Genomic DNA, 11,203 nt, shown 5'->3' with positions numbered 1-11,203 from the left:
TAAACTGATAGTAGATGGCTCTAGTACAAGAAGCGCGAAATTCAAACTATCATTATCTATCATAACTATCATTATGATAAGTAACTTAAAAAATTATGATTAAGTATAACTTATTGAATTTGAATTATAAATATTAATCTTAAATTAAAAATGTGAGGAATTATAAATAAAAACAATGAATTATTTATATTGAAATCCAATATTTTCTTGATTAAATAATTCCACTGGTCATTTTTACATCAAGACTAGAATTAATAAATTCAAATTTATTATATTTTCCACCATGATAACGCAGAAACAGATAGTTTGAATCTATTAATTCATTCAAACTCTTCATGAAGTTATCATCTTTTAGATGTTGAATAGTTCTTGATGGTAGATAAATGTTAAATTCATCGTTTATATTAGCAACAATCCTAGTTCCATACTCAGTTGTAATAGCTTTGATACCGTTAATCTTATATTCTCGATTAAACTCCAACTCGTTCATTTTCTTAACAGGAAGAATCCCAGTAAGACAATTAACCTCATTTATCTTGGTTACATCCATGATTGATTGCTGTAAAAATTTTTTAATTAATTGTAATGGTTGATTAAATGATTCTTCATTTAATTCATATTTTGATTAGACAGTAAATGAATACTTACGATTAGTAATACTGATAGGTAGAAGATGTATATCACCAAGAACTTGTACTTCAACTTGTAGTCACCACCAGCTCGTACTTTACTGGAGACGTGTATTTCGTTTTTGTGAAGTACGGCTTGAGCGCGCTGCTTTTATAGCCAGAGGATACTACGCAGTTACCCCCCACTCCTTTACCTAAAAAACGGTTTGATGACGTCATCTGCTACGCACTTAGAAATAGAACAAAGAAAACTGTGCAGTTACGCAACCTTGAACAGGCTCAGACCTGTATGATGACGTCATCTACTACGCAGTTAGGAATAAAGCAAAGAGAACTACGCAGTTACCGTGACCTTGAACAGGTTCAGACCTGTTTAGAAGTAGACAGAAATCTCGACAGATGGCGTATCTTCTCGCATGTACTCCTCATACGTACAGTTTGAATATATTAATCTTTTCAGAATATAAACAATGAAATGCACCTGTGATCTAAGCAACTATTATTGATGCTGAGATCACAGGTGCATTTTTTAACAAAAATGCAGGAAATCAGAATCAAAATTTGAAATGGCGGAAATCAGACTCAAAATGGCGGAGTCAGATAGCAACCACCAGATGGTAAATTTCAGATAGCAGATTTCAGAGAGCAGACTCAAAATGGCGGATTTCAGACTCAGATAGCAGCCACCAGATGGCGGAAATCAGATAGCAGACTCAAAAAATTCTAGAACAGAATGAGTCATCTACTGCGCAGTTATAAGACCTTGAACAGGTTCAAGCCTGTCTGATGACGTCATCTACTACGCAGTTAGAAAATTCTAGAACAGAATGAGTCATCTTCTACTGCGCGGTTAGAAGTAATGCACGCTGTCACCAGATGGCGTTGCGTGAAATCCTTCTCGCAAGTAGTTGACATAACTTCATTTTAAATATATAGAACATGGATATACCATACTACAAATGCGTAATCCTGAACGATTGATCTGTTATGGCTGAGCCGAAGGCAGGTTAATAGTTGAGGATGCTTTTTAACCTCAAAATGTTGAACTCAAATTCAAAATGGCGGATAGCAGCCACCAAATGGCGGATTCGAAATGGCGGATAGTAAGATTTAAAAAATGGCGGATAGTAAGATGGCGGCAGAATTCCCCACCAGCGCCACCTATAACCTCGATAAAAACATCACCCATAACCTCAAAATGACATACATATCTACCGCCGACAACACCTACAGTCGGTAATGTAGATCCCAGCTCAGTGTGGGACACGAACCCACAAATCTGTTTTACCGAGTGGGCATGCACCCCCCTGTTTAACTACTTTATTGTTATTGTTACAATGACATTATTGTTAATAAAGGGGACAATGCATCATACGCATAATTGTAATACCTATGGCCTAAAAATTACAATTATTTGAAATCCGCTCGATTGAATAACAATGCCACCTAAAGGCAACGACTACAAAGTCGTAGAATGTGTACACTATCCAATGAGAATTGCCTAAATCTTGAACTGCTGGCCTGAAGGAAGAAAGTAAAACTCAGACAATCTTTAGCCTGTTGTGTATTTAGTCTAGTTAATAAATGAAATTCAATAGAAAGAATAGGTTTGAAAACCATCCACATATGATGTTGTTTGATAGTTTGTTCTAGAAATTTTGTATTTATAAAGTATTTTAACATTCTTAATTTCAAAATTAAATTTTTCCCGCGCAAAATTGAAAATTCATAAATGAATAAATTAATGCAGGCAAAGCTATTCTAATATGATAGGTTGTTTATTCGTTAATTTTGATAATCAAATCCTAATAAAAAAATTGAAATTCTGTTTCTTTCATAGTAGCTAGTAGCATTAAAAAACTTAACGTGACTGATCGGCGTAAACTCCGCGGTTAAAAGCGATTAACAATCTTATTAATAGGGATTTTACATTTTTATTTATATACAGTAAAAATTTTAACATTTTTTTGAATTAAAAAAGTTGTTGATTTGTATTTAATACTCTAATACACATTAAATTAATAATAACAATAATTCATTCAGTAATAATAATGATAATGATATTTTTAACCGCAATTTGGTATTACCGATCTAATTAATTTCAGTCTCATAATTTTTATTATTAGTGTTATTGTTATTATGACATTGTTGTAAGTAAATGACACAATACACCATGCGCATAATTGTAAGACTTTTCACCTAAAGATTACAATTATTTGAAATCAACTTGATTGGATAACAATGCAACCTATCGGCAACGACCACAAAATCATAGAATGGTACACTATCCAATGGGAATAACCTCTGTTTATGGTTGTTCATGTACAAAAAACCTTTGTTCCAACTTCAAATTGTTTATTTCTTGTTTAATTAACATTTTTATTAAGCTGAATATTTGTATTATAAATATTTGCACTGCGCATGCGTCAACTTTACGTTTAGACTTTCAGCGCGGACTTTTGAAAATTATATTGACCAGCACAGTGATTAAAGTAAGTGTATTTTTCTTGTAATTTCAATTATAGAGGTCACAGGACAAAAGGGCAACGTGTAGTTATTAATAATTTTATAATAAGTTTTATTTTAATAAAGTATTGAAATTTTTTGTTAATTGTTATGGATTTCTTTTCTTTTTTTAATAGTTCGTAGTATTCATGAAAATAGAATTGATGAAAATAAAAAAAAAATATACATGCATTGATTAACAATTCTCTCGATATTTTTAAAAAATTTAGAATGAAATGAATATTTATTAGTTATTTATTTATTGACTTAATGACATTGATATTGGCTGACGTCTAACAATTTTTTTTTAATTATTTGAATTAATTAAATAGTAATTCCTAAACAATTACACTCGTAAATTTTTTAATTTTTTACACATGAGATGTGCTTGTCACTATAATTTTCAAAAGACCGCGCTAAAAGTCTATATACGTAAAGTTGACGCATGCGCAGTACAAATATTTAGAATGCATACATACAGCTAATTAAAAATGTTAATTAAACAACAAATAAAAAATGTGAAGTAGGAACAAATGTTAAATTACATGAACAATCAAAAATAGAGGCTTGATGACCCAAATTGCTACCAAAATATTAAAAAATGCGACAGGGGGGCTAACTCAAAGGTACATTATTAATAAATTCTTTTTAAAATAAATAAATGGAGAACGATCAAATGTTGAGAGTGAATAATAAAGAACAGTCTGTGGCGGTGACTTTTCTCCATGCGTAACACGTACGCATAAAACACAGAGCGTTATACGTATAAGGGAGGTAAAAATAAAAAATCTTCTAGATAATAGAGAAAAACAAAACAAATCCCTTTAAAAGAAAATAAAATACAATTAAAAATAAATAGTCACAATAACTATTATAAGTAAAACGCATTATTCGGATAAAAACTAAATAATTACTTAATCAACAAAAAAAAAAAAAAAAAAAAAAGTACATAGTAATCGTTCTATAGTAAATAATAAAAATAAAAGTAGCACTAATTTTTAACAATATATTCCTTTTTTTTTTAAGTTTTTTTATCTTATTTTTAAGAAATATATAAATAAGTAATGTAAAAATATATTTTTCTCGATCTTTCTCTCTCTCTCCCTCTATCTCTCTCTCTCTCTATTGTACATAAAAATCTCGAGAGAAAAATATTCTTAACCAGAAAATATTTTAATACCCCAATTAGAATTAAAAAGTAGAGTATAATTAAAAGTTAGATTGATAATCGCATTAGAAAAAGGATAAATAGATAATTTGTAGAAAATCGACAAAGAAATCCCGCAAATAAATTGAATAATACAAATTTTTTTCTTCGCTTCTTTTCCTTTCTCTCTTATATACTTTTTTTTTTTCCCTCCAATTATAGTTAAAACAATTTTTTTAATATAAAGCTAAAAAGCAAATCATTTGTTTTTCCTCCAAAAATTACTACATTCTATTTTTTTCTTTAAAATTTTTTTTCTTTCCCTCAAAGAATAATCAATCCTGCAGGAAAACATACGTTTCCTCTGTCCCCCTAAATAATCATTCCTTTTAGATAACAAACTAGTTACATCCATGAACAAAATTATATTTTTTTTTCTCTTCTCGTCTCTTTCTTTCCCTTTTCTTCCTTCTCTCTCCTCACAAAATATTATTTCATTTTTATATAGCAAAAATAATTTTTTTTTCCTTCCTCAAAAACTCTTCAAGCTAGACGCAAAAGTATGTACGGGAGATAAACGGATTAAAGTAATTAGGAGTCCAGGTGAAATGACCATTGGAAATATTGAGTAAATATAGTGACAGAAAAATGACACGTAAAACAAAAATGTAAAATATACCTGAACGAAAAACGCGTAGAAAAACAAATTAAATAAAACATGACTAGAAAATAATTTTTTTAATATACTTTTAACAGTAACCATTTAAAACAGAAAAGACTACAAAAGGAAAAATTAACCGTAGATAAGTTAGAAATAGATCGATATAGTTACAAATGTTGTAAAACCATAAGGTAACACACCGAGAATAGAAAAATTATAATTTTTCATTATTCTCTATTTAATAAAAATACGCAGATCAGAGTTATTTCAGTACGAAATAGATAAAATTTTTTTTTAAATCAAACGATGACACTAGCAAATAAAAATCAAAAGAAATGCTAACCTTTATGCATAATCTGCAAAATAATTGTACATGTAAATCCAAGACGAGCAATAAAAATAGCGATAAATTAATTGATTACCACTGGCGTGAACAAGCGGGGCGCTTGTCTAGAGGGTGGGGCGTGTTACGTCCTCACCTGCATTCGCAGATGTCACTATCGCTCATCTCAAATATTACAAACTAGACTAAAACATACAATTAGATATAGATAATAGATTATAATTATAGAACTATAAGTAGGGACCATAACGATAAGTAAAGAATAACTAGTAGATACTAGAGCACTTAAGAATTATCTAACAATGATTCAACACGCAGTAGAACAAATAAGTTGTTTTTAAGTTACCATTAACATTCCAACAAGGAACGCTTAATGATAACACAAATGTATAATAAAATGTAAAGGGAAACTAGAGTACAGTACGCGGCAACATCAGAAAGTTTCACGAAAAGAATGTCCTAAGTCAACAACAAACAATTACGTGGACTAGACTCTGGAGTGGCATCAACCGATGAGCCAGCTCACCCTGATGACGCAGGAAGCATGAACTCCAAAGTCTAGAACATTCTATATTTTCGAGAACCTGATAAGCAACCCCACTCCTACAAGGGCGAGTCCCTTGGGGAGTCTATAAAAGCGAGTTGCATCGGGAACTCGGGGCCTTTTTCATAATATCATTAAGCAACTAAGTACTGCTCTAGAAATCGATAAACATTACACTGTACGACGGTTTCCCTCCTGATAATTAAATTGTATCGCATTACTAATTAAATAAATCGGAGACTATTAATTTCAAATTAAATCAGTTTATTTCGGAGGAAACTCGAGTCCACCTACTGACGACACTAGAGGTCGTCTCATCCTAATTCTCCAGACCCCTTTATATTATTTAGTGCCGCTTCTTCTCAAACCGCGCGGTTACGAGGACGTAATTTATATTCAACGTTGTCTGAATCGAAATAATTCTGATTTATAAAAATAAATCATTTTTTCATAAAAAAATTTCTCCCTAGCACTTTTGCTATTGAAAAATGAAAAGATGAATTTAATTTTTTAATTTTTATATTTTTGTAATAAAAAGATAATTTTTTATTTTTCATTTTTTATTTCTGTGATAAGAAGAATACTTATCATTCAAAATAAAATATAAACTTATTTCACGAAAAAATATAAGTATGAAACGAAGAATAGTTTATATTGATGAACTAAATTATCAATTAGAAGCTTTCCATTTCAGATAAATTTTAAAAGAAAATTAAGTAACTTTGAAATTTTTTATAATTAAGAAAATTGTAAATTTGAATTTAATAATTCAATGATTAATGATTGAATAACAATCATGATAAGAATAGAGATAAATATTTTTATTCATATTATTTTTGTCATTAATTTAGTATTACCATTATTATTATTTTCAGTATTATCGTTACTATTATTATTATTATACGGCTCCGTATACATGCGAAGTTTTTCGAGTAAAATTTGAATTTCCCGGGAATTTATATTGCTCCGTACACATCCGGAGCCGTATCGTTCATTTGCCGTACCTTTAGGTACATTCAATTTGAATTTATTAATACTTTCTCTATAAAAGTTTAAAGTAAATCAAAGCAATTAAATAAGAAGGTAATTGTAAGCGAATCACCGTAGTTCATTAGAACATATGTGTGTGAGTCCCTTCAAGATTGGAGTTTACTTGAAGCTACAGTATATGTAGAAAGAATTCCAGTGCATCCTGGCGAGTGTAGATCCAAGCTGCGAAATATCTTTTTTTTAATTGTAGTTTCCCATCTATCGAAGGATTACTATGCATTCTCGAATTATTTAGTCTGTGGCAGATCACTTTGCCCATTGAAAAAAAGTCAGGATCGAAATATTTGCGTTGCTATAGTTTGTGCTGATTAAATTTAATAATATTAAGCAGATTAATTGTTATAATTGCATATAATCAATTAATATCAGGAAAATAAGGTATGAACTACCGTTATAATACTAATTTAAGGAAAAAAAGGACCGTAGAATTAAAAATAAATTTGCAACCTCTAAAAAACGTGATGCTTACAGTAAACACAGTCGGTAGTCTGGCGTTCCAGTTACAACGGAATTTTTGAACGGAACTTGGCCCAGATTCTACCGAATCTGTGGATTAGCTTTAATAAAACAGTAAATAAAATAAATATCACTAAATAAATTACTTAGTAACAATAATAGCAATAATTGTAATCACTATGGCAATTACAATATTTTTAAACGAAAGTGGCAATGTTTACTACTTATTCAATAGTGCCCATCAAGATGTCAACATAAATATTAATCATTCAGATCGTCCGAAATATTGATTACCACTATAATCAACAAATAAATCCTCTAGGCGAATATGCATTTTTTAACCAAATTGGTAATATTTAAACACTCTTAGAATATGCGTTTTATTACAAGAGGAAAAAGCAAGGAAAAATGTAAACTAATTTTTGCATTTGGTTTTGGCAATCTTATTTTAAATTGTTGTTTTCATGATAATATGTGGTTATAAAATATATATTAAAAATAAACGACAACCATGTATAGTGATTTACGGAATATTTAGTGCTGGCCTTTAGATTTGTTATGCCTCCGTCTAGTGATGTTGATATTTAGCTGAGAATATTACCGACGAGAGTTCATGCGCCCAAGATTATTGAAATACTCGGTTCCAGTGCGGGAAAAAGGAATTTAAATTTAAATCAATTTACATAAAACACCAATTTCAGTTTACAGATTAACTTAATTTGCTTTGACATTTATTGATCAATTACCATCGAATAAAAAAAAATATATATATATATAAATAAAAGGAACAGAAAATATAACGCGATCGAGATAACGTCGATTTTGGGTTCTCGAGGAGAAGTGAAGTCACAATTTTTAAGTCCGAGCCTCTAGCTTCACGTCTCCCCTCCATACTTCACAAATACACTCTTACACTCTGTCATAACTTACTACCCTTATGTCTAATACATAAAAGATCTTATTCCTACAGTGTATATAATATAGTTTTACATACTATCACTTAAGTTTTAGCTATTAAACTATTTATTACATTTACATTTACTATCTTAATTAAATAATTTGTTGGTTGATTAGCTTATAACAGTAATAATAATAATCTTCCTATAATATTAGAATATATATAATAATATTATTCTAGTTTGCGTCTGCGGCCGACTTAAATTACAATGTACCTGCATTCGCCCCTGCTTTATTTAAGCATTCGCGACCTTTATTTAGGGAAACCGCAGAAAACCCGGTCGAGGTACAGATGATAATAGTATGACATAGTCATTTTGATGTCACTTCTAAAATTATAACTATACCATTGAAATTAATTCCTTAAAGGTTACATAAGATGCTACTTACTTATTATTGAACAATTATCAATAAATAATTATTATATATTATTACTAAGAATTTGCGCCTATTTATGTAAAAGGGAATGGAAAATAAGTTAATTAATTAATGATAATTTTGTAATCTTGAATCATTAAAAACTCGATTAAAATAGTTTTTTTCTTAGTTTTATAATAAATGTACTCGCATACTTTATTGTTTTTACGTTTTTGCGACAAACATCTTTAGGCGCCAACCGGAAGTATGCGACATTTATATACATCACTATAGTATTTTCGTAGTGCTACTCCTACTCCCAACTTAACTCTCCAGTTGTCTCTAGTTACGCACCAACGACTTTACAGTTCGCAGCTATAATTTAATATCACCTGTGACATTCGATGAAAAAAATCTAGTCTTATTTAGTAAATCCTCTTTCAAGTAATATTAATTCTTTAAATAATAAAAATAAAGACAACAGTTTTTATTACTTAAAAATGTCTCACGAAGCTTTAATTGATATTTTCACTCTTGACGGTGAAATTAAAGAATGGGTTCCGAATGATGACAGTGTATAAGTATGCAATATATAATTTGTTTAATTAATAGTTTAATAAATAGACAGATAAATAATGAATATTTAATTAAAAGAACATTATTGTTTTCAGAGAGCTACATGGCTATGTTGATTACATTGAAGGCACAAAAACAATCATGAGTAATGGAAAAAAGACGCTTCCGTTCAAGGTCACCTTAAACAATGGCGGTTCATGTCGCATCAAAGTCTGTTTTTGGGGAGAGTTTGCTAAAAAATACTCAATGGAGATTCAAGATCGAACTGTAAGTTGTAAAAAAATTTATAATTATATTATTCATTAAGTAAAATTTCTAATTAATAATATCATAAATAATAAGTATGTTGAAAATATTAGATTTTCGTCTGTAATTGGTAAAAAAAATTTTTCTTAATAAATTAAATTCAACTAACTGGTACATTATCATTTTCAGGTTATCTCTATAATTCGCGCAAGAACTATAATCCCAAAATTGAAGTTCAATAATCCATGTGATGCTGTAGAGGAAATTGAGCTCTATATCTTGCCGTCAACTACTATTAAACTACATTCGGACAAATTTTTAGACGTTCTTGAAGAAGAATCTGAACTTGTCGTTTTCAAGATTGCTGATGTTTTCGATACTAACAAACTATGTTGTAAGTTTTTCAAATATTCTCAACCAGATTCATGAGGTTAATAACTAATGATTTATTATCGTCATTATTATTATTATCATAATAATAATAATAATTATTATTATTATTATTATTAATATGATTATTTTGCTATTAAATGCTCAGGGGGGTTATCCCCGGAGTCCGATTCTCCGAGGGCCCAGCCTGAGCTCCATCCGTTACTGCTGGAGCACTCCGCACAACAAGGCGGTTAGTGATCACAGCAGGCCAAAGTCATTTCCCTTAAGAGACGGAGAGAACCAAGTAAAACAGCCTTCTGCATCCTAACTGCCAAGATCTCAGCTTTTGATGAGCAAGCTGGAACTTTGGCAAGTGAGGATACAAAAGACTATATCATCCCTCCTAGGACGCCAACAATCAGGACGACAAGCTTGACACGGTAACCTGGGTAAAGTTTGCCAATTTCAAACGGGAGATCCTGATATATTTGTCTTTTGTGCTCTTCTTTGGCTGAGATGTTGTATTCAGCCGGGGCCGAGAACTCAATGACATAAATGTCACGAGTGGCCTTGTCGAAGAGCACAATATCAGGTTTGTTGTGATCTATCCGCCGGGTTGTTGCAAATGGTATGTTCCAATAAATTTTGGAACTGTCATTCTCAACAACTTGGGGAATATCTCCTGGCAAATAAGGCAGCACTGGTGTCACGTCAATACCGTAGCAATGACGAAGATAGTAGTATAGTACTCTCAGGGCAGCATTGTGACGCTGGATATATGCACCTCTCCCCAGCACTGGACATGCCGACAAAAGGTGCATAAGCGTCTCCGGATGTTGTTTACACCTCCTACAGGACGTGTCCGGAAGCTCCACCTGGAGCACCTTGCTACGGTACTCAAGAGTGTTAATGACACCATCTTGGCAGGCAAATATGAACCCTTCAGTCTCGGACATCAGGCCAGCTGACTTTAAGAAGGAAAACTTCAGCTGGGTGGACAAGCCATGATCACGCACGTGTTTCAAGAACACGCTGTGCATGGACTTGTCCATCAGGCTCTAATGGTTATAATTTTGGTTATAATACCTAAAATTATTAACTAATATTTTAACGAAGTAACTATATTGATAATGAGCATAAACTAAATGTATGACGTCATAAAATTATTAGTAATTGAATGATTGCACATTAGGAATAATTTACATTACTAATTAGCAATAATTAAAATAATTTAAATTAATACTTGTGGAGTGGACGTGAGGACTGACCCCTACATATTTATCTGTCGTTATAGCTAAATCGTCGTCAGCTGCTGCACCTCAATATTTAATCCGCTCCATGGAGGACGTCACTTTGCTTT

The 11,203-nt window shown here is 31.2% G+C and overlaps 1 protein-coding gene across 1 annotated transcript; it reads right to left on the bottom strand.

Moving 5' to 3' along the window:
- Window positions 1–211: 211 nt before the first annotated feature.
- LOC141529360 (uncharacterized) lies at window positions 212–735 on the bottom strand. The gene is made up of 2 exons (XM_074245863.1): window positions 649–735; window positions 212–559 (listed from the first exon to the last, which is right to left on the bottom strand). The coding sequence occupies exon 2, from the start codon at window positions 548–550 to the stop codon at window positions 212–214; it is 339 nt and encodes a 112-aa protein (XP_074101964.1). The 5' UTR covers window positions 551–559; window positions 649–735.
- Window positions 736–11,203: the final 10,468 nt, after the last annotated feature.

This window comes from Cotesia typhae, unplaced genomic scaffold (assembly GCF_013202065.1).
Source record: "Cotesia typhae breed Kobodo isofemale line unplaced genomic scaffold, CoteBio_Ctyphae contig_48, whole genome shotgun sequence".
Classification (NCBI taxonomy): domain Eukaryota; kingdom Metazoa; phylum Arthropoda; class Insecta; order Hymenoptera; family Braconidae; genus Cotesia; species Cotesia typhae.
Note: the sequence above shows the minus strand (reverse complement) of the source record. Positions and strands in the feature narration are given on the sequence as shown.